Here is a 27,670-nt window from a genome sequence, read left to right as displayed (position 1 = left end):
CGTGCGCTTTCGGCGACGCGTTCCGCCGTTACTGGCACCGTCCGAGAACTCTCTCTCTCTCTCTCTCTCTCTCTTGCTCTCTGTTCCTCTTATATAATTTCTTCCTTGTAAAATCCGAAGCATCGAATCCGATTACCTTTTATCCGTACCTTTCATCGAACTGGGTCATCTGCTCCATTTCTCTCTCCCTTCTCTCTCTCTCTCTCTCTCTTTCTCCTCTCTCTCCCTCGTGTTTCATGGTTCCCTCTCCTATTCTCTGACGTCACGACACTCCTGATACAGGAAATCTGCCGTTACCGCTCGTTTCTTCCAGGCACCCGAGATCCTTGTCATACTAGCCGGCCGCCATTTTCCATAAATGCTTCTACGTTTTACAATCAGCGCCGACTTCGCGACCGGGAAATGGTGTGTCCGCCTGGTTCGTAAACTTAATCGCGAGCGACGGAATTGCCTGCCGGTTCCGTTTCAATGGTCGGAAAAGAGGGGCGCGGGGGTGAACGGGGAGGAGCGGAAGAGGGGCAGGGACGAAGGTAATTTCGCTTCGTCGCGAGAACAATGTTACCCTGACTCTCGTTCGATCAATCCGACAGATATAGTCGCGGCATGACCCAATCTTCGGACGTACAAAGGAATCCGGGGAAGTGACATCAGCAGATTTTGATGTAATTTTCGGCGGAGAGTGGTTCTTAGAATAATATTCGACACGTGCGATCTGTTATCGGGCACTGTTCGTATTACAAGGGTGAGAATTGTACGTCGAGTGTCTTTGCACGTGCTGTAGCTAGTGGAACAGCGTGCCTTACCGAATGTGATATTTTTTAGCACTAGAATTACCGAGCATTTAATACGATTAATATGCAATTCCTATAAAAACTGTAGCAATAGATTATTTTCTGTAACTTCAAACATTCATTATAGTACTCAAATGAAACTATTTTCAAAATCATTTCGAATATTCAGTGCTTCGAAGGTATCAATAATTGCTAACCAAAAAATCGAAACCAGTCATTTTGAGTGGTACGGTAGTTCCAGTGTTAATAGAGAATATTATTTAGAACTCATTCCAATCGTTCAAATAGTATTTCAACATCTACTTTTCTAAATAACTTTATCGAAGTTTCACCAAAATTTGCTAATCTGACTTTAGAGTTACCTAGATAGTTCAAGATGTCTTTCATCCATTGTCATTATCGCGAAAATGATTATTCAATCTATCGACGATCCGACAAACATTGCAAGAAACGTCGATCATCCGTTTTCGAGGAATCGAATATACAAAAATTCATCGCAACACACTCCGGAAAATTCTCAGCGAATTGGTCGGCGTGCTGTATACGTTCCACGTAATCGAGGCGGATATAAACTGGCGGCGTATCTAAACAGTTCCCCCCGTATAAACGACGATCCCGACGTGCACGATTTTATCCCGCTCGCACGGATGTCTCGTTTCTAATCGCGGGACCAGAAAATTCCTTTCTCGCGGGACGAAGTAAGGAATAAATTCAGATAGCGGAACGGTAGAAGTTGAACCGCGCAACGGGTGAATCGAGTATACGCGGGGCGAAGGAATTTTCGTATTGCGTTACGCTATCCCGGAAGGAAAGTCTGACGCGCGAGAATATTTTCTCCGACCAATTTAGCCGATATTTCACGTAACCAATATTCCGCGTAACTAATATCTCGCGTAACCGTTCCGCGTTCTGCCCGACGTTAACAATTTCCCCTCGAATTTGAACGATTTCACGAAACCCGGCAACAAACATGCAACTATCGAAGAGATTCCGATGCTGCCTGGTAATGCAACTTGTCCCGGGGACCGGCCGGGCATCCGAAATCCCGAACTAGAAAACGTCAGCCGCGCTTTTGTCGTCCGCTCCTCGTCCGGAGGAGAGGACGCGGCGCAGGGACGGCCGGAAAAACAGAAGAATTTGGACACGGGGTTGCATATGACGTTCGAATGTGGGTGAGTCGGCTGGATGGTTGGCTGGAGCGCGGTACGGGAGGAAGCTCGGGGCCGGAGGTTGCCTCTGCTGACGGGACGAGCGAGAGTAAGACTAGAATGAGAGGCAAACGTGACGGCGGGGCCGTGATGCGAATCAAACGATTTTACGCTCCAAATTCCAACTCTTTGAATCAACCGGCGCGGAGAGGAGCCCGTAAGAAACGGCGGAAAGTACGGTTATTTCGTTTCACGTTGAACGAAGTACCTGCACATCTATCAAGCCGATTGTACCGTGCGCCCGCTCGAGGATTACCGATCGACGGCACGAAAGTCGTCGATCGAGGTTTTTCCGGCGTTGTTTTTGTTCCGATTTTCGGCCGACAACCGAAACAACCGGCTCCCGCCGACGAATAATTACCGGCGGCGTGTCGTATAATTACGTTTTAATCTACGCGAAACACACGTCGCTGCCATTTCCCCGAACGACAGTGTGCAAATCTTTGCCACGCTTTGTTAAATACAGGGCCCGGTTTATCGTGGCCGTCAGTTAACGTAACATCGAGCGTGTTTTGCTTCGGCGTCGGTGTGCGCGGCGGCATGAGGAACGGAGCTGGTCCCTCATTAATATGAAAATTCTATTTGCAATAGTAAAATAGAGTCGGGCAAACACAGCTGCGCCGCATCGCGTTCTACCGGCGTGGTTTAATGACGCTGCAGGCAGCTTACTCTTGGTCTCTTTACGTCTCACTAATTAGTAAATATGTTTCGTATTTGCCGTGCACGGGTTTTATAAAGTCCGGAACGTTCGCGCGTGTCTGCTATCGCTGGGACCGTTCGGACGCGGCTCGTTTTCTCGTCGGTGGTTTCAGCGCGCTTCATTGGCTCGGAACGGGAACCCCGTCTCTGTTGTTTCTTCGTATCGGAACGCGGCCCGGGATTTAAATATTCCCGTTTTAGTGCTTCTAAGGGAACAACCGGAACGGCGTCTATTCGCATTGCTCGTTCGGGAGTACGGGATGGGTCAGCATCTCCCATTTCAACAATGAACTCGAATAAAACATTCGTTGGTTCGAAGTCACTTTTAAACGACTAAGATTTCAGCATTTTACTACTCGTAGAGAAGGAAATTTCACGTCGCTCAACGTTAATCAGCATTCTCTTGCCATGTAAATGCAGAAGGATGCATAATACACCGTTTTGAACCGTGTAATTTCGTTTCAAATTCATTTTTTTCCATTTATAATCGTTTTAAATGCACGGTACCAGCTGTTGCAGGAATTCTGTGTATTTATATACCTACAACGAACGCTACGGTTTCGCCAGAAACGAAAACATTCGCGGTTCCAAGCGCAGAGACGTTATTAAACGGCGTTATTACAACTATTTCCAATGCCAAACACGTCGGTGTATCGACAACGCACGCAAACATTGCGGGTTAAACGGCGCGTGACGCTATGGGTATCGTAGTTTGCATACAATTAGCTTTCGCAAATAAAGTTAACGGCGTGCGTTCCATACCCGCGAAGGTACGTTCACAGATTCCCGTGTTTGCTCGATGTTTCTCGTCCCCTTCGCCTCCCCGTTCCCCGCGATCGGTAAAAAAAGCGACTTGGACGTCGAACCCGGCCTTTACCTTCGGCCGACGCCGAAGGGTTCGTTAGCCGTGCCGCTTTCTTCGAGGCGAGACGAGCCGAACGGATCGCGAATTGTCATCGTCGCGGCCATTCAACGCGGCCAGCGACCGGGGAAGCGACGCGGCGTGAAAAAAAGTATGCTCAATATTCACCGTCCCCCGATAGAGAAACCGAAGCGTCGGCGTACGCGACGAACGGCCGGACCGGCGAATAGAACGCAACAGAGGAATTCTGTTTATATTCTCTTTGCGGGAACATCGATTCCTTTTGTCCGATTTCCAACGAAATTTATCCTCCGCCGCTTTGAAACGCTCCCGTTCGATCGAGGTTCCCCGCACGGAACTACTCGAATATTTCCAAAAGGAGGACCAGAAGCGCCGAAATGTAATTCACTTTATCGGCTCGCGCCTGTGCAACATCGATCTTCGCCATTCGAGATCTACCCTCCTTTTGTAGTTCACCGGAGTACGCGATGTATAGCCTCAGCCGTCGAAGTACCTTGGATCTCGCAGACGGAGAAAGGTGTTCGACGGTCGAAAGTAATCGAATAATCTTCTCGAGCCTCCGATCAACACTTCGAATAACGTACCTGTCATTACGCTCTCTCATTCGAATTTCTATCAAACCCGCAAGCATATCTTTCCCAACGTCACTTCAAACACACATTCACTCGTGCAACGCCAAGGCTAACGACATTCGACGATCAACCAAATTCCTCCGCACCCGAGTCACTTCCCTCGATAAACCTTCGGAAAACCGTGTCGCAACCGAGAGGTGTTCCATTGCCACCGGCTATCGCGAACACCGTGAAGCATAGGGATAAAAAACGAGCGGAGGAGGACGGAAGAAAGGATGCCCCGAAAAGAATAAAAGTATCGAGGGATATCGAGGGTCTATCCGCTGGCGGGCACGCAAACGCGTGCTTTATGATTATGCGCCCCGTAGCGTGACGCGCGCCGTCTGGGAGGACTTTCATTGAGCGGACAAATCCTAGTCGGGGAATCGAGAGGGGAAAAAAAATTGTCGATGCGAAGTAGGGGTGGTTTGAGGGGCTCGAAGCGATGGGCGAAACCGGCGAGGGGGTGGAACGGGCCGGCGGACGGGAGGAGGGTGAGTGTAGCACGGGCAGTCTGCCAGAAAGGACGGGGCGAAAGGTGGGATGAGGTCCGATCGTGGGCATGCGATGAAAGAGAGGGACAGGGATGGAAAGTCGCGATGACTGCTGCCCAGAGCAAGAGAGAGAGAGACAGAGAGAGAGGCTAGAGAGTTCCGCGTGGCTGGCTGGGGGTTCATGGCTGGGAAGGGTTGAACGGAGAGAAAGGCTGGCTAGAGAGTTGGCTGGGATACGAGGATAGCGGATTGGGATGGATGGGTTGATTGATTGGGCACGCTTGTATTGTTTCAGGAGGAAGCTGAATCGACGTAACGGTCTACGCCAGGATGGCCAGTTGGCCGCTGAGACTCGCGCTCCTGTCCAGCGCCCTCATCCTTGTCCGTGGTAAGTAAGAACGGGAAATCGGCCGGTCGCCGCGGCGAACGATCCGCCGCGCGGTCATTCCGTCGGCCATTTCGCGCGGCGCGCAATACCGCGGCCGGCAGCTTGTTCCCGGCGTTCGGCGCGGTCGGCCGGGGGGATGGAAGTGCGTTTAGCCGGGTAAATATTTGCGTCGTTGAACGCGGCGCTGGAAAATGAGACAAGCGCCGCGTCTGCTTGAAATGGAAAGTACTCTTCCGCTTTTTTTCATCGCTCCTTTTTTTTCCCCCGGTTGTTTTTCCTTCGGGCTTTTTGTTTAGCGGCGAAGCGACCGCCATTCGAGAGAGATTATTCTGCGCGGCGCTCTTTGAAGGGTGAATTTGATTCCCGCGCGCCGGGCCACTGAACGGGAACGGGGTGGAACGTGATATTAATGTATTTCGCGTCGCGTCCGAGTGTCATGGGGAATAAAACAGCGCTGATGATATGGACGATAGTGTCTGGACGGAGGGACGTTTGGGTTAAATGACCCTCGTTTTTCTGGGGTTCATTATTGTTTTTTTAGTACAGCGGCAGAGGGAGATGCGTTAATTTCGATGTTTTCATACGCGAGCTTGATCGGTAGCCTTTTACCGCTCTAAATGGAGCTAGAACGTCGCGCCGAGAAGTTTCACGGACGTTCCGTTATGGGATTATCACGAAAATGTGAAATTCGAAAGGCAACGGTAATACTCTTTCGTTCAATTAATATAATGCGGAAGTAATATGTGCTCGAAACGAATTAATTGGGAGCGCGTGATAAAATCGGGCTGAACGCCGGCGAAATTCGGTCCACGGTAAATCCAATATTACGCGGGTATCGGGCTCGCACCAATTAAGACGAATGATACTTCGAAATGCAAGCTCGCTCGTACCATTTCGTACTTTTGTTCCGAGTTTTTAGCGAGGTTCCCTGTTAATTACGTATCGCGCCAGCCTTTCAGCTGCGCGGGGAACACCGATAAAGTGTGTATGAAAGTCCGCGAGTCATCCCACGTGAAAGAACATACTTTCTCATCGTGAGACGCGCTAAGAGGATTTCATTAATTTCAGTCCGCGGAGCGCAAGCGAAGTTGGCGCGAAAGTATGCGGATCGCAAACAGAAATCTTTAATATCGCGGTTAGTCGACGCGTCGACTTCGAGGCGGGTCGGTGGTTCCGTTCGGCCTCGTTCTCGAACTCTTTTCCTCGGCGAGCGCCGGCTCTGTTTGCCGCTCGAAGTGTCCGGTGATTGATTTTCTGCCAGTCCACGATCCGTTCGCCATTGCTCACCACGTGACGAAAGTGCCACGGATATTCCGTTTAAATTATGGACGACGGTTTCATTTATTCCCGGACCGACCATCCCGGCCGGCCGCGTAATTTGCAAGGGAAACCGTTCGTGACTTCATGGGAGAGAAAGTATCGGACGCCGAACGGTCGTTTCCGTAAACTTCGATCGTTAATAACTTCCTTCTCCATCGGTTTGCGAATTCGAACGGAGTCAATCGGCTCGCGACATCTGGAATCCCGCTCGGTCGCCGGTTTTCCCGGTGAAATATGATCGCGGGCTGTTCCGAGATCGGCTCGGTCGTGCCCCGAAAGAAAACTTTCCCTCGGATTATGCTAATGGTGCTCGACAAACAGTTGTAGAGAATTTTTCCCCATAACAACCGCGATATAGTCAATAGCCGGCGGCGTTATGGATTCGCGGAAAGTTAGCGGCAGTTCCCCGTTTAAATGGTGTGCTTCGAGGGGCCGCGGCGGAAACTTTTGTGCTCGAATCCTCCGAAGTAATTTCGTCTCGCGGTGACCGAGCTGCCGGCGATGCTTTCCCGTTGGCCGGGGGGGCGGCCGTTTTATTTATCGCGCTCCTATAAACGTCCCCGGAGGTATTAAATCGCCGATAAATTCAGGGCGTTTCGTTTGACGACAATCCGTAGCCGCATTCGGAGGAACGCGGAACGGTCCCGCGATACTTGTTGCAGCGGGTCCTTCGGCTCTCCTGTAATTCCGCGGACGCGCGTTCCCGCTACAAAAACGGGGAATCGCTCGTCGAAGTGGCAACCGGCGCGAAAGTTTATTATTCGCTTTCGGGAAAGTTTAATCCGTCGCGTTTACCGAGGCGATTCGCGAACGCTTTCATTGAATCGCATTTTCATCTGCTAATGAACTCGGAGCGATAAAATATATACCGCGCATGTTTCGCTTTCTTGTAGACCAGCACCGTAAATTCCGTAACTCCGTGAATTGTACAAAGTGTCGCATTCCACCAAAATAATGAGGACAAAAAGGAGGCAAGAAAAAAATCAATTGTTCCAGCGTCTGGACCAGAACACACCCCTCAATCGTCCTTCGCTAACGTCCCTTTCATTCGTCTCGTCCTCTCGAAGGCGCGCCGTTGGCCACAGCGTTGCCGGTTCCCCCTATTACCCATCAATCGATGCAGAAAACACGGAGCACGGTCGCGTACATATATTCTCCCCCGAGTTCGGGGCAAATCGGCTCGAGCGGCATCGGGTTCGAGTTATCCGAGCCGCGAAGTCCGTCTTTCAGCGGCGCTCGATCGGCAACGACGGCAGGAAGAAAAAGGACCGGCGAATATCGGTGTACACTTACATACGAGCACACGTACACGCTCGCAGGCTGTATTGGGTAGAAGCTGGTCGCGGTTGCCAGCCGGTTTGCGGGCGTGAGCCGTCGCGAACAGGAAAATAGTGGAGAAAGACCGTGGAGTGATTTGGAAGGTAGTCCTCGGTTCAGGGGTTGGGGGTGGGGGGGCGCTGGAAAGGGAAACGACCGGGACGAAACGAGACGGAGCGTGAACCGAGGAAGAGGAAACGCGGTGTAAAAGGAAAAGAAAGATCCTCGGGTAGCGGCGGCGAAGAGGGCGGGCGGCGCGACGGTGGTGTTAGTAGCGGCGATGGTGGCTTAAACGAGGAGGGAGGGACGGGGTGGTTTCTTAAAGATGCGAGTCGGGTCGCACTTGTTGCGCGGGAAAGGAGCCACGGACTACGCCAAGGAAGGAAGGAAGGAACAGGCGTGTGCAGGCTTCCTGGCGGCGTGCTGGGGCTGCGAGAGGGTGGCCGGGGTGGATTCTCGCCGGGCTGCTTCCAGGGCGGGAGAAGAAAAACGACGAACGCCGGGGGAAGGAGATTTGACGGCGCGGCGAGAGTTGCTGCCGGTGGTGAGGCGAGGAAAAGATACGGGGGTGGCGGAGGTACGACCGGGGAATCGAATTGATTCCCTTTTACGGGCTCGCGTTACTTTTCTTCACCGTCTCGCCGTCCTTGCCTCTTGACCGGCGCTCCGCGTTCCCCTCGCCGCTCGCCGTATCGACGCCCCGCGCTCCCTCCCACCCCGCTGGCGTGTTATTTATTTATCAGCTCTCGCACGTAGCTCCTCTCATCCCCGCAAGAAGGACCGCGCGATGCTCCTGTTCCATTCGAACCGTCTACTTTACCTTTTTCTCCTCGCTCGTTCCCTTGCACCCCCTCCCCGCGCCTGTTCCTCGCTTTTTCATCAACCGCCCTCGCCCCCGCTGGTCCACGGTCTTGCCCGATCTCGCTCCAGTTCTTCCGGCGTTTCTATTCCCCGGCCGTTCGACGGTGGGACGCGGTCCTCTCGCGTCGACGCGAGGAATCGTCGCTCGCCAATTGCGCCCGGAGAGCGGGAAGACTTATCGGGATACTTTGCGGACAACGGTCCTCCGAGGTGTCCGCGATCGATCCTCGGCTCGCCGTCGTGACCGTGCATGAGTTACCTCGAATGTGTCACCATCGAGAGTAATAGATGTCCGCACGCGAACGTTCCAGGAGATTGGTTCGAGCTTTGAGGGTGATTCGAATGAGACTCGAGAATGTACTCAATTGATTTAAACTAGGTTCTCGGTAGAACGCGGAATTATGAGTTACGGGAATGTGATATGACGTGAATTTCGTGATTGGATGGTGTTTTCATTCGCGCGAGCCACCGTAGCAGCGTTACCAGATAGATGTCCTCAAAGAGGGAACTCGGTAGAAAATTTCCTCAAAAGCCACGAACGGAAAATCGCGATGGAGACTCCGAATCATTTTCCTCGCTTATCTATGTTCAGTTAGATTGATCGTCTAACGGGTGTCTCAACGGTGATAGCAGACTACTATCACGCGACTTAGCAATAGGGTAGTTTCCCTTCCACGACAGATAATTAGCATCAACATATTCCAGGGATATCTAAGAACTCTGAAACCCCTTAATTGTTATTATCACCGTTACCGTTAGTATTTCGCGAGGTCCTATTAAGACAGAACGGAACGCATCGGCCGCGGAAGGTCGGGGAGAAGAAAAATGGCGCACTCAGGTTTATTAGCCGCGCTACGGGAACAGAGGAAACAGCTTCTGCTCGTTCCCGAGCGGCATCGTTTAGATGGCAGTCCATTGAACCTCCGGCTTGAGAGAATTCAGCACGTTACTTATTTATCAGCGTCTACACGTACGCGGAGCGTAGCCACTTCCGTGTAGAAAAGCCCGCGACCATCATCCCCTCGGGAGAGGCACTTTCCGCGCGGGAGCAGATAGAGAACCCGGCCGACACCCGGATTGGATTGGCGCCCCGACGAAAAAACTTATCGGGATTCCTTGCGGATATAACGCCGCTCCCTGGGCCGCTTTCACCGGCAACCTTCTGCGCGGAATTGATCGATATCCGCGGACGACCGCCATATTAAGCCGGGGAATCGAAATTGCGCGTATAATTCTGCCCCCCGCCGACCCTGTCGAACTTCCCTTTTACCCGGGGGAAGATTAAACGCGTGGGAGGCTGGCTGGGGGGGAAAGTGAAGCTTGCCAGAGGCAACCGACGCTGCAGCGTGTCGACTCTCCGTTGAATAAAAAATATTAACGAACACACACGCCGCTGACCGTGTCCGTTCGCACTTTAAAAGAACGCGGAAAGGTCGTTTCCTTGACACGCGCGACCGTGCGTCACTCGTTTGCGCTGGAATGATAAGAAGCTGATCTCGGACAAGTTCATCCTGCGGCATGTGCATAGGCTGTTTGCATAGTTACCGGCAAGCGATTCGCGAACGTAAGAAAGACACTTGTTTTATATGATGTATGTAATGGTTTATTTTAAGTTTTAATTGTCCCGAGGCTTTAGGAGTTGATTTCCTTCGAGGAAATTGAATGCTTGGGTTTTACTGCTTGGGAAGGTAGGTGGGGATATCAGGGTTCTAGAATTAATCTTCCACTTAAGAGACCGATAGGAACTGTGGACTGTAGTGCAATAGATGGCGGAGTTGATACCGTGGATAAAGTGTGCCCTGGCCATTCTATTTCCAGAGTAACTGGAAGGTGGCTCTGTGTAATTTTCCGTAGCTCCGAGAAAGTTATTCGAACGGATTCCCAGGTGTTCCACCAGGCTGCGGAGCTAACAGGTTGTTCTAAATATCGAGGAGTGTTCCTGAAATATTTATCCGTTAGCTTGACAAAGAAACACCGCTTCCTGGGTATATCAGAAAATAATCTGTGAAATCGAAGTGCGTGTGTTATGTGTACAGGTTGATGTCGGTAGTGGACATAATGGTTCGCACAGGAAATCGAAGAAACAAAAGTATTATAGAATACCCAACTACTTGATTTACCGTACTCGATTAACTCTACTCGTTTGCTTCACCTCTTTTAACAACCTCACAATCTAGCCAACTGCTCTTGCAGTTCTCTTACAACTCCCCAACTTCTTCGCAACTCGCCCTTTGCACCCTCTCTTACATCCTCGGTCTATCAACGAAATCACCCAGTGCTCTCCTAGATCTTGCAACCCGAAGAACTTCGCACGCCCGAATCATTTTTCTTAACATGTAACAAGCCACTGCTCTCCCCAACTACTCTCCCCTTACGTTTCGTTCATCCATCGATTCAAGTATATCTCCAATCAAGTTTAAAGCACGAAGCAACGCCGAACATGCTCGCTCTAAAAACATTAATCCCGAAGAAGGACTCAGGAATCTCCCGAAATACTCAGAAGTCGCAAACTACAAAACTGCTGCCATATAATTTCGCCAATAACGAAACTCCTCAAAGAAATACAGAAGTCGAATAAGCAAAAATTTATACGATCCGGGAGACGACGCAGTCACCGTCAAGCAATCGCGATCGACCATCAACCCCCTATCCGAGCGAGGAACGCGGGCTAAAATAAGGATCGCAAAGATTTGTACCCGATTCCGTCGTCAGGCTAAAATAAAATCCTTCCCTGTCTCGGAACGGTGCCCGGTATACGACTTGGAAATTCTTTTACAGGTCAGTATACTGGACGAGTCCACTTTACGCCTTCCCCTAAAAATTTTATCGGCTAATCTGGTATCGATAGCCGTCGAGGAGGAAGGAACGTAGGCCAACGGACGTTGGTCACGAGAGCCTTCCCCTCTACGGGGATTCCAACGGGGATCCATCTTTCACGGGATCGTATCCATTTTTTATCGACGCCCACCGGTCCGTTCAGCTTCGATTCAATTCCGTCTGACGAATAGCGACGCCGTTCATTCGCCCGTAAATTAAGTCGACGCGGGAATCTCGCCTTCCCCCCTTTACCGCGGCGAGAAATTCGGTCCGGCGACACTTTATTGATTTCAAGATTATCGCGCGACGCGGGACTTCCCCGGAAACGGTTTCGGCCGGACCCGCGCGCCCGGGGGGGAGCGCGCGGCGAAGATATTGTAGCAGCCGGGCGAGTTCGTAATTGGGACTCGGCTAGCAGCAGCCGGAGAGAGAGAGAGAGAGAGAGCCGGCGGATCCGTCCAATCGCGGCGACCCTACGCTGGAAACTCTCCAACGTCATTTAGAATGTCTACATTCTGGGGACGGGATTCGATTGGATCGGTTTTTCCGGAAATTTAACTGAGCGTATGATCCGGGGGACTTCCGGCGGGGTTGTTCCGTACAACGGTGCCCGTCGAATGGCCGGCCGGTGCCGGCCGGTTAGCTATCGTGTCCCGGCGACGATTCCCCGTATCGGTCGGCTTCATAAAATAAAACGTAATCCCGCGCGGACGGGGGAGCGAGCGCGCGAAACGCTGAATCGGATGAAGGGACCCGCCCGATTTCCGCCGGTAAATTCGCCGGCGCGAGAAAGGATCCCGTTCGCGCGCGTCACGCTCGGCTCGGCCTAGCTCGTAACTTCTCCGCGAATTTATCGAACGGTTAATTGAAATGAAGCGGGTAATCCTCTCTTCTCCGACGATCGTTTTCTCTCTCTTCACCGGTATCTTTCCACCTGCACCCTTCCTCCCTCTTTAATTTCTTTCGTTTCTTTTTTTCCCCCCTCCCTCGCTAGGAGGAATCCGCCTTTATCGGGGAGCGAGCCTTCGACCGGTCGGGAACTTTCATAAAAGAATTCAAATTAGTCGATCCTCGGAATTTAACTATCCCATTCGAGGTTCACTGATGAAATTTTCGCCCGCGGAGTATTGAACCCGGCCCACCCCCCAGTTCCACCTGGTCAGCGTGTGCCTTATTTCCACGCTATCGATTTCCTTCGCCTCTTTGACGGCTGGATCCTGCATTATTCAGCGATCCAGCGACCAGGCTCGCCGGCTCTTCGTATACAGAACGTTGCGGGTCTGCCGCGTTAATCTCGATCCCCTATTCTCGGACCCGAGAACAGGCCGATTCGCCCTTACGATTGTCGCCGCGCTAATTATCCCGGCGGTCGGCCGCTTTGCAACGTCTGGGGAATCTTTCAGCTCGGGTAATCCCGGTCTATCGGGCCGGAAGAGGATTTCCTCGGCGGCTCTTTTCAGGAAGCAGTAGCTCGCAGGAGGATCAGCGCCGGCGCCGCGGCGCACTATAACGCGAGTAGCGCAGACATGAATTATGTCGGCCCCTAAAGCGGTCTGAATTATATATCGCGACCGCAGTTGTTGAATATTGCGGGCCGCGGTCGCGGTTTTAATTAAACGCGCCGCGCGGCGGGCACGCGTGCGCGATCGCTCGATCAACCGAGATAATGGCTCCCCGGGATTAACGTACGCTCGTCCGGCTGCGAGATGTAAAAGACCGGTTGTCCGCGACGCGCGCTCGCCACTTCTCCGGCCTCGATCGCTCGCGACGAGTGCTAAACAAATACATTCGCGAGAGCGTCGAGTGTTTCTGGTGGACAACACAGCGGGCACGCCGGGAAAAACGGGCGCGAAAGGTTATGGAATACGACTCTCGCGTGTACGCGCTGAATGCTCGCCGCTGGTAATAGTACGGACTCATTTGGCGCGGACATTTTTCATGAGATTGAATTTAGAGGATGGCGTAGGGTACGCATTTCTGAAAATAACGTTCGTGGGATATTTTTCACCTCAGATAAGGGGCGGAAGGTCGTAGAATATAATCGCCACTGAGTATTTACTCTTTTACTGTAGCGCAGGTGCTTTCGTACGGACCATCTTCGGCGAAAACCGATCAAGTTGACGTTAAAATGACGTTGCGACCTCACCTTTGCTGAAAATAACGGTTATAGGATTTTCTCCTGGAAAAAAAGGATGAGAATAGTTTCGGAATACGGTCACCGGTGAATTTACTTCGGACTAGTAGTATAGTCCGATTTTGATCGAACCAGGTTTTACGAGTGTACATTTGGAACGCACAGGTGTGCGTCGATGAACGGATATTTTTCTTTTAGAGGAAAGAGAGCGTGGAAAGTTCAAAATACATTCATCGTCGAATGTTCGCTGTGTCGCAGTGGTACAGTTCGGTTTCGCGGACCATTTTTGACGATTCCGAAAATAAGGTGTTAGTGAAAATGGCGACTACAGTATAATGTTTTCTCGAAAGTAAGAGTGCCAATTATCTTATGAAATAAAATTCTCCATCGATCATTCCCTCTAGCGCAGTAGTGTAAACCCGTTTTGGTCGGACACTCCTGACGAGACTGAATTTAGAAGACACGTACGAGTGCTGGTGAAAACGACGACCGCAGTCCTTTTTCTCTTCGAAAAAAAGATGAAACGTTCCGTCACGGGACTTCCAGGTAACTTTCTGGTGACTGAAAAGTTTTGAAAACTGTTGTTGCGCGCGTTGTCTGTTTTGTACGGCAGCTTGTACCGCAGCGTTGATACGGTATTCCGCCCGTTTCGCGCTCGCCGCGAGCGAATTCTGTTTTATGCAGGCGTTTGGTAGACTCTGTTGACATTATGCGTCTGTTATACGTGCATATACCGTGTGTTCCACCGCGGAGCTTTTCGAAATCGCTTTCGTACGATATTATACGGCGCCCGGACACCTGCTGGCGTTCAAAAACACATAACGATATTTGGGGACGTCCCGATAAAACGGGCAACTGAACCGGAGCGACAGGAACGAGATTACCAGACATCTACATCTACCTATAACCACACCGAACTCCCAGAATATCTCTTACTACGAAACTCCTTGAATTAACCACGCCACACTCGCACACCGCGCAACTCAACAAAACACCTATCATCCCCGCAGCATTCCGCTCCACCTGCTCCCATGGCGTTCATTACTCATCCCTCGAACCTCGCAAGGAGAGAAAAGAAGAACGAAACAGAGAAAAAAGGTCTACACCCTAATAATCTTCCTCGCGCCGGGAACGGCGCAACTTGAGCCCGAGTTTACCCAGCGGCACTTCGCGCCATTCCGGCTTCCCGTGAAACTAGAATCAACAGTCGTAACGAATGTCTGATTATCGATCGGCCAAAGTAAACGCGGAATCAAGGTTCCTCGGCGAGCGGGAAAGTGGTAGCTTTTTCTTCGCGCGGGCTCGTCCGCGAGGAGGGTTGAGAGGGCTGCTCGTGGATCCGAGCCGCGGCAGGCTCACGTACACAGCCGCGCGCGCGGTGTCTCGGACGGGGTCGTTCTCTTTCACGTAAAGTGTTAAATAAACAAATTTAAGCCGGGCCGTGTCCGTCGAGCGACGACTGGGACGGCTGTTGAAGGGTTGGGACGGAACCGTGGCGGGTGGGGGAGGAAAGAAACGAGGGGAGCGTGCCAGTATCAACACCAGCCGGAGTCGGCGCAGATAGTCCCGTCGTCGTCGTCGTCGTCGTCGTTACGATCTTCGCGTTCAAGTGTCGCAGACATTTAACGAAAGGTGCCGTGAAAGAGGCGACGATAAACGGGCGTCATTTCACGCGACGCGCGGCGAGGTGCGACGAGGCGCGGCGAGGCGGGGCGAGGAGCGGCGCCGGCTGCGACTGCTAACGAAAAGAGTGCGTATAACGGCAGTCTCGATTGCAGGAGCGCAGCCCTTTCTCCTCGCGGCGCATGCATTTTCTACCGCGCGCACAGACATGCGGACACCCCGTTCGCCCGCCCGCCCCCGCCGCTCCCGCACTCCACTTTTCCGTCAATTGACAAAGGCTGGCAAGTTCGCGCGGAACGTTAAAAGGGATTCGTGATATTGTCATTTATTTTAATTCCGCCGCCGGCGTTCAAAGGACTCGCGGCCGGCCGTCGTTTCCCCGGTATCGAGAAATTTGTCATTAATTTTCGTATTATAAGCTAGCGACGAGCCGGATTCACTACGCGCGACGGATCGCGCGTGAAACGCCGCTCCGCGGGGGATTTCGTGATATCGGCCTGTGGCGAGCAGTTTTCGAATGTGAAATAATCATTATGCGTTTAATATAGGGTGTACGTTTAGGAGACGATTGCCGTGGATGTTGCGAGTGTTTGAGAGGATTATCGGCGCGCGTGTCGCAGGGCGCGACGGCTATTCGAGTGAATTGTTTTAATCGCTTAATTGCATGCAGTGTATTTTTTATCGAGGGATTACGGGGATGAGGTGACCTCTTCTTTTATGTCCTTTAGAATTTGCTGAAAGAACGGGGATTATTTCATTGAATAGATTACAGTTTGATTTCTGAAGTTCTATGATTCCTTGTCCAATGTGAATGAGTGTTAATTTGAGTAATGTGACCAAAATTGAGATACATGCTTAACGAATGCACAACGTGTTATCGAAACGGTTTTTAATTGAACGCGAGTGGTCTCGCTACATCGGAGCGTTTAGAACGCCGCGACACTTTGATAACGAGGTAATTAAATTTGTCAATGCGACGCGCAAGAGCTTGATTGACGTTAACATTCGGCTTGCTTTGGTACCGATAGATTCAATATATCCGGAGAACCCGAAATAGCCGGGGGAGAACGTTTATTCTTATCTACCCTAAGTAGAACAAGCTCCGAAGTTCCCGGGAGATGATAAAACCTTGCCACCGTCATCGGAAAAGTAGAATTTACTTAGACTTTTTCGATAATCGAACGGCGCCGTGTCCCGAAAATTACTCGAATTGTTTAACTCCCGAACTCCCGAAGTTCCCGAAATCCCGCAGACGGAATTGGAATTTCGAACTACCATCGAACTCTTAACGTAAAATTATCGGTATTCGGCGGCGAGCAATAACCCGCGGGAACTTCGCGAAATATCGAAGCAGTCCGGGATCACCGTGGACAGGTCGACAAACGTGACAATTATCTCTGTAGTTCGATAAAACGAAATCGTCTCTGTCCCCGTGCTCGAAGAAACCGAATCACCCTATCGCCCATTTCCATTCATCGTTTCCTTAATACTTTCTTACATAACTTCCATTGTTCCTTTCACAGAGACCCTCCCATGGAACACACCTATTGCATCTCGAACCCATTGACTCTCGTCCTTTTCTTATTATTGTATAATAACACAATGGAGACTCTACCGTACGAAGTATCCAACCTGCTCCCTCGAAATAAGACCAGCGCACAATATCAAAACAATAATCCCACTGAACGAGGCTACGCTCGTTCCCCATATTTCCCTCGCCCGAAAGTTCATCGGTCGACCGTTAATGCCGCGCTTCGGAGCGAATAAACTTTATCGCAACGAAAGCGCATCGTTTTCATTACGACCGACGAAAGCAGCAATTTCGAATCGCTCGGGCCGATACACGATCGCCCGGTCGTTAACGCGAAATGAAAACAATCGGGCCGCGCAATTACATCGAGCTCGCCCCGACTTTTCGCGCGTAGACGGCGCGCGTGTCGCGGGATTAAAGGTTGCGGCGAACCGCGAATGTTCGCTTCGGTCCGCGTTATTTCCTCGTTGCAGTAATTCGCGACATTAAGGGGGGCGTGGGGGACGCCGCGGAGATACGGTCAAATGAAACGGCTCCGGTGGTTTTCACCGGGGAGCGTTTTCGCGAGCGCCCGGCCCATTTGAAGGCGAGACGCAAAGGACCGGCGCGACTGGCGGCGGCTGCGGGAGGGCGTGCGCGCGTTGTTTATAAATTTCTTTTCCGCTCGCGATCGCGGGAGACCCTCCCCCAAGTATTATTCTTTCGCCGGAGAGGAGGGGGCCGCTCCCTTTGCCGCGGGACGCGGATTTCGCGCGTCGTGCGTGCGTGCGCGCGCTCGTTTTCCATAAGCGCGCTGATTAAATTTGCAGCCGCCGGCTGCGGAACCGGACGCGAACAAAACGCGTTAAATCGAGCTCGGCGATTCTCGAGCGCGCGGCCCCGCGCAACAACAACCACGTCGAAAATTTCTATTCAGTTCGCGTCGCAGCCGCCGGAATCTCCCATAAACGCGGCCGTCCGACCGCTCGACGTATCTGCCCGCTCTACGGCGGAGTAATTAAATTTGAGCCGGTCGCAATTTGAAAATTCCCGGCGTTACCGGCGCCCGTTCGGGCCCCGTTCGCGCCGTTTAAACTACTCGAGCCGCGGCTGTAATTAAAAGCGTGTAGTTGAGCGAAGAAAGAATGATTAAACCGACCCGTCGGCGCCGCGCGGGTTCAAGATGTCCGCGCGCGAACGTTCCTTATTACTCGTCCAGGTGTTAAGGATGCTTCAATGACGTAACGATATTTTCGCGGACTCTGTGATTTCTTTAACCGTTCGGATGCTAGACAAGTTTTGTAGATATTTACCAAAAATGCGGGAGTGATTGGGTGTGTACGCAAAAGAATTAATAAGAGTAGTTATCTAATGAGATCACAAATTTTGTGTTATTACAAAAAATATCAAAAAATAAATTTACTTTGATTTATTTCTTGGAAGACATAGTAAGAAAATTATAATTGATACTGATACGCAGAAGCACCTCCGCGCTATTCGCAATTTTGGCACAACACAAGAGCGCTATAGCGCTCAGCACTCAAACGGTTAGACTACGGTGATTAGGGAAAATGTTGAATATGCGGAACACGATATGAGTAGAAATATATTCATCGCAGTAGAATATTAGATGCCAAGATGTGGACTACTCGATTGTAGTAGGCGGACTGCTGAATTGTTTTTCCGAAAGGGTGATAAATGTTTCTAGCGACTTCCAGGCGTGTTTTAGTAAATAGGAAATTTTTAATTGGTGAATTTCAAAGGAGAATTATCTTAGTCGATAGTTTGTCTCGGCTGTTACACGATGCAATCTAATTTTGTCCAAATAAACGATAGGTGAATCTCGGAGATAAAACATTGTTCGTCGGTTTATTTAATAGGATCAGTTTCCGAGTTATTGAAAGTTACGGAAAGCTTGCGAGTTATTTTAATATAAATATCGTCTTCTGGAAGGTCCTGGAAGAGTACAGACTTTGAAATTCAGATTTAGCGGGACAAGTACCGTAACGAAGTATTGAAACTAATACGTTTGAAATAAATAGATTCTCGATACGAATAAATGATTAGATCTTATTTATAGGTAACATCGAATTACATCGACGGATGCATTAAACGCTGTATAACTTGGTTAAATAAGTATACGCGACCTTTTGATCTCGTCATCTCCGCAGCGTCGTGTTTGCATCTCATTTGAAAGGGTTCGCCTCCATTCCGCGTGTTTTCCGAAAGTATCGCCATAATGAATTAAAGTCGAATGCTCTGTACGCGGTGTTGATTCAGCGAGGTATAAGATGAATTAAATTTGCCGACGGTTCGATTTGCTAATTTCAGCGCGACGCGAGTGACTGGTATTGATCCAGGCCAATTTCCGCTTCCTCTTTCCGTCGGGCGCGTGTGCCCTCGTCTTGTAATATCGAAGACGCCCGGCCGACGCTTTCACCGTACAATTTCTCCGCATTCTCCGCGGCGCGGAATTATCGGGGAGGCATTGAAGTATATCGGAGCACAGTAGTTAGGCTTTCACCGCGCAACAAAGGCGATTAAACCGCGTGTCACGGTTATGACGTCTGGCACAATAAACGGAGGATATTGAATGGGCAATGCGGGGGCCGCGGCACTGATAATGCTAATCACGTACTTACATTCGAGCGGTGTTATTAATACGTCGCCCGCGACGTTCGCGCCGCGCGCACGCGTCGTTCCGGCCGATTTATCGTATCCAATTTCAAGAGTGCAACGGACTCTGAATAACAACGCGTGCCAACTTATGCGAACGTTTTTAATTAACAACATTCACCCGGCACGGTCACCGATTTGTCAGGTAAATGCCGTTCACGGTGTGAATTTCCTTAATGAACGTTCGATTATTTCATCGTACGGGTGAATTGTAGCGATGAATGATCAATATAGAAATCGTGAAACATAGTCTGCGATAGAAGTTCAAAGGTTTTAAGGTTAACTCTGAAATAGAAAGATTAGACACTTTTGAAGATCTGTGTTTTAACTTAATAAGAATTATCGAAGGAATTGATTTAATTCTACGAAAACTGAATTATAAATCGATTAGCCTCAGTGGTTCCACTTTTTGAGGTTCTACAGAGGAATATTAAAAAGTCGATTTAACTGCTTGCTAGTTTACGTTAATAAGATCGCAAATTCCCGTGTTCCTCTCGGAATGACTGCGCTTATTTTACAAGTCATCGTAAAAGCATGCGAACGCACAAACACGGGGAGTCGAGCAACAACTACGGCTGAAGTTCAGCCGTGAACCCGTCCCCCAGATGATTCGTCGTCAGACGGTTGAAGTTGAACAAGGCGAAGTGAAATTTCATTTGTCGAGGCGTTTGAAGTCGAGAATGCTCGCGGTGTCGGCGAACTTCCGCGTTACGCGACGCGAAGATTCTTCCAGCCGCGGCGAACGTTCAGCGCGGACGTCCTTCGGCCGAATTAAATGTTTTTCCCCCGTCGGATCTCTTCAATTATCCGGACGGAGGGCGAACGAAGGAGCCGTCGCGTAAATATAGTTTAGCGAATTTACACCGCGGACGGTTCCGACGAAGTTCCAGCGGCGGACTCTATCCACTTGCCGGGCGGACTTTGTTAATAACGCGGCGCGGCCGGCCACTCGACGGTTTATTCACGCGGTTCAGCAACTATTTCGTCCGCGAGCGGCCCGTATACTTTGCGCGCCGGGGAAAATCGTAATGCCCGCGCTGAATTCGCCGCTGTAAATTGACGGAACGAGCAATTACGCCCGCGCCCGTAAATGGACATCACGCTAGACACATTAGTTTGCGTACCAACATTTAATGCAGGCGCGTACGCACCGGGTCCGCCGCTCTGTGTGCGCCGTGCTCAAGTTTACGAGCCGGAACCGTAAACTTTGGAATCGGCCCGTCGGACGTGTGCACCCTCCTGCGCCCGTATTAACCCCTTGCAGTACCATTTAGCCGGGCAAACTCGGGGCCGGGCCATAATTCTAACGGCCGATATCTCATTCGTGTTGTGTTCTTAAGTCTCACTCGTGACATTAATGTTTGATACGAAATCGTGATCGGGAGCGGGTCTCGTCACAGTGGTGGTTAATTAGACCGTGGCCGAAGAAAATAACGTCTCTGCGCGATCGAGTCGCTCGCCAGCTAGCGGTTAGGATCATGAACAGTTATTGATCGCGCGGTGTTGGATGTGGTACTGTTTATTTGTTCACCGCGACAATGATTTAGTCGCTTGCAAAACTGAAATTCATGGAAACAGGAATATCCTACATGTATAAACTCATGAAGGAGTTTCAATTATTTCAACCCTAATGAAACTTTTTACGAAACTTTTTATGAATCTATATGCAAACACCCGCGCCCCATTAACGAGACCCGTCCGCCGCGTGTAATTTACGCGAACGCGGTAATAAGCCGTCGCGGAAGACGCGACTGGAAGATTCGTCGCTGGCGCTGCCACCCCGGCCTACCGCGTTTAAGTCGAAAATCATTAATTTCCGATCGACATCGCGACAGGGTTCCGATACCGTCGGACGAGGGTGGATCGCGAATTAATCTCTTCCTCGGGGAAATTCCAATATTTATAATATCGATGTTTCCGGCGCGTTCGCGGGGGCGGTCGAAAGAAATACCGAATTACAGAGAGCCGCCTCGCGCTCCCAGCGGCGCGAGCGGGGCGAGTTCGCGGCGGGGTCTCCGACCTCTTCGACTTTTGACATGTTCCGCGCGCGCCGTTTCGCGTTCTCTGGGTCGTGTTCGTCGCCGGTCGCGCGCTTGTTAACTAGTTAAAGCCATTGTGTTCGTACGACGAAGAGAGCGCGGCGGTTGTCGGCTGGTGACGCGCTCCGTCCCTCCGTCCGCCAGCCGCGGCGCGCCGCCCGGGAGACGTATCTGGAGATGTCTGGAGACGCGAACGACGTCGACGACCGGGCGACGTCGCCGTCGTGCAGGCACACAGGAAGCTTCGCAGATGAGATGAAACGCGTCGGAAACAAGGGCCCGCTGCGAGGGTGGAAAAAGGAAAAGTGATTAGGTTGGGAACCGTCAACCCACCCTGTCCCGAGCGTTTCTGGTACAGTCCCTCCCTCCCTCCCCCCGCCCGCCCTCTTCCTCCTCCTCCTCCCTGTCGCCGTCCCACCGGTACCGAGTCGATAATTAACAAGCCAGGCCAGTCGAGTCACTTAGGCGTGCCGCGTCGTAGTTGTCTTCCTCCGTTCCCGTCGTCCTTGTTGTCGTCGTCGGCTTCCTCCTCTTCCTCGTCGCGCTCGTAATTTCTACCCGCCTCCTTCAGTTCGGTTCTCTCCTCTCGGTCGTTTTTTTCTTTTTTTTTTTTATTTCACTCTCCTCCCTCGGCTCTCCTTCCCTCCATCTCGCCGCCCTCTCGCCGTTATCTGGATTTTTCCGCAGGTCTTTCCTCGTTCCGCTCCGAACGTCGAAACCAACACTGCGAACAGCGGTTTAATTGTTAACGAGAAAAGTTTGCATTTTCGAGTACAAACCTCCGCAATCCCCGCGGTCTTTGCCCTCCAACCCGCCCTGCCGGTTCGGCCTCTCTCTCTTTCTCTGTATCCTCGATAACAAATTTCGTGAATCGCGGACCGTTGCCGATCCTCTTTCGTTCCCCGGCCCCCTTCGACCCCGTGTCTCTCTGATTGGCCTTCGGACCGACTCTCGCTCATTGTCCGCTGTGAATGCGTCCCGGTTTTGACCCTTTTAGCTGGCCACGATCCGTGTTGTCCGTCGCTGTTCGCCGGCTGACGGGAACGAATCGCGCGATCTCTCCTGGCGTAGCGTCGCTTCGGCATTGTTTTGGAATTGTTGCTAATTGGGCTAACGTTTCAGCTTTTCCATGCACGACAAGAGCGGGGGAGGAAACATTTTTTACAATTGTTACAATGACCGCTTCACCATCGATGTTTTATTTTCCATGTAGACAGAGGATCCGCGCGCTACATTGTACTTTGATATCCGCTCGCGAACGGGAGAATTAAAGGGTACGTTTCCTTCGATGTGAATTATATTTAGTCGATAATAGAACGAGAAGAAATCATTAATCTTCGAGTGAAACTCGTGAAGATTTCTAGACTAATTTGACAGCAATCAATGTTGTTCATTATCCACGGATCAAAGCACATAACTACTTCGCCATTATCAATGTATTATCTTCAAATGAAACTTCCGTCTGAAGAATGAAAAATTTTGCTACTTTTCTTCTAAATTGCCGATAGTAAAATGTTACACGAGTTCAGTAGCGAAAATGAATAGTATGTCAAGGGGTTAATAGACAAGTTGCGCTAATATCGGCAGTTAGCTCCCAAGGAGCGCCGAATAAATCACGCAAACCAATTTCCATGCTTTATTAGTATCTCTCACGGTCTAAAAGACGTCCGAACGATAAGACGCTCGACAAATCCTCCGAAAGACCGAACGAAATGAAACTTGACATCGATGGTTACGTATCGCGCAATACATCAAACGACTATTATCGACGTCCATTACACTATCGACATCTACGCATGCTATTATACACCACAAATCATCCAATATGTTCACCATCCCAATACCAGCAATCACCACGTCCCCGTACGGATCCCGCGTTAATTTATTGGTGTCGTCGAAACACGGAGGCGCCGCGCTGAACGGCAAAGGTGTCGCTTTTGATCCGGAGGCGCGGCATCCGAGCCGCCCCTTTTTCGGGGCGAAGCCCCAGGGCGCTCAGCGGAATTTTCGTTTACCCACGCGGCGCGAGTACCCGCCGCGAACGCGCGCGGAGCGTCGAGTTCTTTGAACCCGTTGCGGGTTTCCCTCCGACGCGCGCGGCGCTGGCTTCTCTTTTCCGTTTCGGTTCGGCTCGTCGAGCCGCTCGACCGTTTCGAGCATCGCTCGCTGCTCGACGAATTTCGAGTGCAACCGGCAGCGAAGCGACGTCTACGGCGACAGCGACGAGGAGGACGAGGACGACACGGAGGACGACATCGACGACATCACCGTCGGAGGAAAGGCGTCGTCGTCGTCTCTCATCCGGTAACGAGAGTATCGAGAGGGACGATCCGGCAACCGGGAGGACCGGCGAGCGCCGGAAACTCGTGTGACGCCGCCGCTCCTCCCCTCGCAGCCCCTTGGCCGCGCGCGCCGTTACCCGGCACTCGTTAACGAACACTCGATGAGACTCCGCGCGCACTTACCACCGCGAAGTATCGGCTCTGATTTTTTTCCTGTTCCCTCCGCGTTCCTCCTACGCGCTCCGTTTTCCCCGGGTAAAAAATTAATTTACCTCGCGCGTGTCGAGCCGAGCCGAGCCGAGCCGTGGCCCGGTTTGAAAAAGCTTTGACTGAACCTGTACTAGGAGGAAGAGGGCGCGGGGACCGGCGGGGGCGAAGCCGGAGGGGTGAGAAGCCGGTAAGAGGAAGAGGGAGCGAGCCGGAGACCGAGGTAGAACCCCGGGGGTGCGTCAAGAGTATAAGTGCACCAGAGGGGGTGACTACTACCGCCATCCCCCATCTAGTGCCGAGGGAGGGTTGAGTTTCCTATGGTTTAATTGGGCGCGAAATCATTTCCGATGCAATGCGCGCGGATGCAGCCGCGACGACGAGTAATCACCGTAAAAGCTCGACTTCTCTCTCCTTCCTCCCCTTTTCCTATGACTCCCGCTGCCTCTCCTGCCGCCCCCCCTATCCGGCCCTCGCGTGCTCCGTCTTTCTCCGTCCTCCGCGCGCCTCGCGCCCCTCCGGCAGCCGCCTTTCTTCGTCCCTTCGTTCCGCGTGCGTCTATCTTCCGACCGCATCCGTATCGTTTCTCGGGGCACAAAAGAAACCACGATCGATACGCTCACTGTCGCACAGGCCCGCCGCACGCGTGCCCGTCTATTTCATTTGTCCGTCAGGGGTTGCCGGATCGGTCGACCGCCCCGCGGATCGAATCCGCTGACTTCCAGCCGTGCGTGCCGTGCCGGCGACCCGCTCGTTGTCCGCCTTAGAAAACCACCGAATCGAATCGATTCGATCGAACCGATCGCCGCGTAATCGAACGGCGTGCCGCACCGGCGCCGATTACACCGGCACCGCGCCGCGAGCGCCCGACGCTGTTTGCGCGTCTATGAAGCAATTTCCGTTGAGTAATCCGGCCTGCCGGGGATAATGTTTGAGCTGCTTGATTAAAAGTAACGCGAGTCCGTTAGAGGGACGTTAAACTCATTGAATCCGACCGACGCGGCGCGAGTCGGCGGACGATTCGCGTTCGCCTGTAGCTTGTTACCTGCGGGTAATCGAGACTGCCAGGATTTTTCTGCGGATCTCCTCGGGAAAGGCGAGGTTTCTTGAACGCAGCGGACTTGAGATTTGCGGAACTCTTTTCAGACTTTGCACCTTCTGATATAAGGTGACGGTGCATAGTATGGAACGCGTGACTTGGGATCGTCGGAACGAGGGGTGTGCAGGTTTTTTAATTAAAATCTGCATCAATGAAGGAATTACATACTTACACGTAGAAAATTATGATCGAAGACAGTGCAAAATTTGAATGCCTTCGAACGGAGGAAAATGTAAATGAACAGCGATCTACAAATGGCTGCTAATATGGAGAACCTAGGTAATTTATAAACAAACCTCATTTTTATAACGAATATTCCATTGCTTTTAAATTACATTTCGTTAATTTCCTTCTTTTTCTTTCATACATTGGGTATACCGCGTCGAGACTATATTCTTCGCGAACGCAGCGCACTCGACACATTTTCCCAATATTACTGTTCTAATTGCCACCGTAAAATAACAATGTAACATAACAGCATCTAACATTAACAACGTACACCTCACGTGGAACGTGTTCCACGTCACCCTAGTACCTAACCGCATCAGCAACTTCCAATTATCCAACCTCCGCGAGCACCCGCGACAATTCGAAAATGAAATCTTCAGCTGTAAACATTCTCCACCGACAACTTCCTCCGTCAACTATCACTTACCTCGCACAATATCCCGCATTATCATCGAGCGCGGCGGCAGGCGATGCATCTTCCAATCCACGTTCGCAGCCAACGAAGCCCGAAATGCGATTCGTGTACCGGAATCCCCATGAATCCCGGCGTTCTTATATCCCGAGATATTTTCGCGGAGCGAACCCGATCCCGGCCCGACCCGTCGCGCACTCGGAAATTCGATTCGGCGCGCGGACCGCGTGACATCGCGCCGCTTGATCTTTGACCGCAGCTTATTGCGCTGTGAAATAACGCGGAACGCCGGTGCGACCGGCCGGCCGTTCGATTATTTAAATGTAGCGCAGCATACTGCGGCGGGGGTGCGGCGGGGGAGAGGATATCTCGCGGGATTCGCTCGACCGGGCAAATCGAGCTGCGCGGCGAACGCATTGTTTTAATATCCCCCGTTCGCCGCGCGTGCGGGCCGATTTAATCGAGCCCGGTCTCGCGTATTATTATTATTGCCGTCATTTTATTCCGGCGTGTAAATAATAACGGGTCGCCGGCCGATATTAATACCCGGTGTCCCGTGCCCGGTGACTTCGCACAGATTCGCCCCGGCGGCGGGCGGCGCTGCCCGGCCCGGCCGGCCGCAGAACGGAAACGCGCAAATTGCGCGCCATCATCGTCCCCGTTGGATTTCCGATATTCGGTAATTTCCGTGCGCCGCGGCGGCTACGTCAACGTAGACGCTATTAACGTGCCGTGCGGCGCGCGTGTACCCGATTTAAAATTAATTGCGTCGAATGTAAGCGGCCTCCGACCGATCCGTGATTCTTTCCAGGCTTAACGGTACCGGAGGGATCGGGACGCGGCTTCACAGTGGCGACTAATTGAGCGACGTGGCGTCGGTGAGATTCGGTCTGAGACTTTTCGGGTTGTTTGAATATTTCGTATTGTACCAGTGATTTCAGTCCTTGCGTTCGCATGTTTTTTGGTTTCCTGGCTCGTGGAATGGTTAAACGACGCGGGTTTCTTTAACCACTCGCGCTGGAAATTCAGAAATTTGGCAGTCTCCTGAATTTTGTTTTTACCTATTTTACACTGATATGTACACTTATTTCCATTAATCATTCTGTATAGAGTGATACATTTCGAAGTAATCTAACAGGCATAACGCAACGAGATTATCAATGTGTGATTACCATTGAGAATTTCGAAATAGAACCGTCTCGACGTGCGTCTTTCCAGCGCAAGTGGTTAATTAGGTGTCAACGGTCGAGTTCAAAACGATCAATCACCGTGGCATTTCTGCAGAATCGAGTTTCGAGTGAAAACATGTAACTTTGCACTTTGAACAGATGAATATGATAGCGCGGAGAGAATGCGAACGTGATGAGATCGAAGAATACCGTCGCGTCAAGTTTCTCATAACGCTAGTCAGCTGTAACCGAAGCTCACTCGCGCGTGCAGATACCGTGTAATCGCTGCAGTCTCTCCGAGGAGGGGAAGACGAAAGTCTGCGACGGCAGATTATAACGTAAAACATAAGCCGGCGATTTCGTTCCGGTTCTCCGGGCAGCTCGCGACACAGGTAGCCGGGCAGCGCGAGCTATCATACATTACGGCGCGGCGTTAACGGCTTTGTATCCCGCCGTAAAAGGTCTCGCAGGCAACTATCGCGTCCGATAGTTAAAGTGGACGGTATAAACGAGGATGCTTTGTAAGTCGGTCGCTTGTTCCTCGTCCTTGTCGGGGCCTTGTCATTTCGTTATCGCCGGGGTCGGAGTTAAAAGGAGCGGCGGAAGGTCGTCGACACACGCCGCCGCACAAAGGCCGAGAGATTGCAGAATATTTTTTCGCCGCTGCACGCTCATTCGAACGCCGGCGCGGCCGGGGGTTTCATTTTATTGTTATTGGATCAATTAAGCGGATTGAAGCGTCGCGATTCCGACCGAACGAGAGACGCGACGGACAGTCGTGCCTCCATATCAGCCGCGGCAGGATGTAACCCCCAGCCGGCGGCCGAAGGGTCCAGGCTATTGAACGCGTCAGCGTTCCCCGGGCGAAATTTTTTTGCGGTAATTACGCGAAAGCGGACCGT

General features: G+C 51.5%; 1 protein-coding gene across 8 annotated transcripts in view; it reads left to right on the top strand.

The window, feature by feature from the left end:
• Nucleotides 1–27,670, top strand: part of LOC116432939 (cell adhesion molecule Dscam2) — a 257,102-nt gene that overhangs the window by 79,453 nt on the left and 149,979 nt on the right. For all 8 annotated transcript variants that reach the window (XM_031990463.2, XM_031990466.2, XM_031990467.2 and 5 more), the window contains one exon: nt 4,982–5,074. In XM_031990463.2, coding sequence (XP_031846323.1) covers nt 5,017–5,074 — 58 coding nt within the window. In that variant the 5' untranslated portion in view covers nt 4,982–5,016. The remainder of the gene's footprint in view (nt 1–4,981; nt 5,075–27,670) is intronic.

Source organism: Nomia melanderi, chromosome 6 (assembly GCF_051020985.1).
Source record: "Nomia melanderi isolate GNS246 chromosome 6, iyNomMela1, whole genome shotgun sequence".
Classification (NCBI taxonomy): Eukaryota; Metazoa; Arthropoda; class Insecta; order Hymenoptera; family Halictidae; genus Nomia; species Nomia melanderi.
Note: the sequence above shows the minus strand (reverse complement) of the source record. Positions and strands in the feature narration are given on the sequence as shown.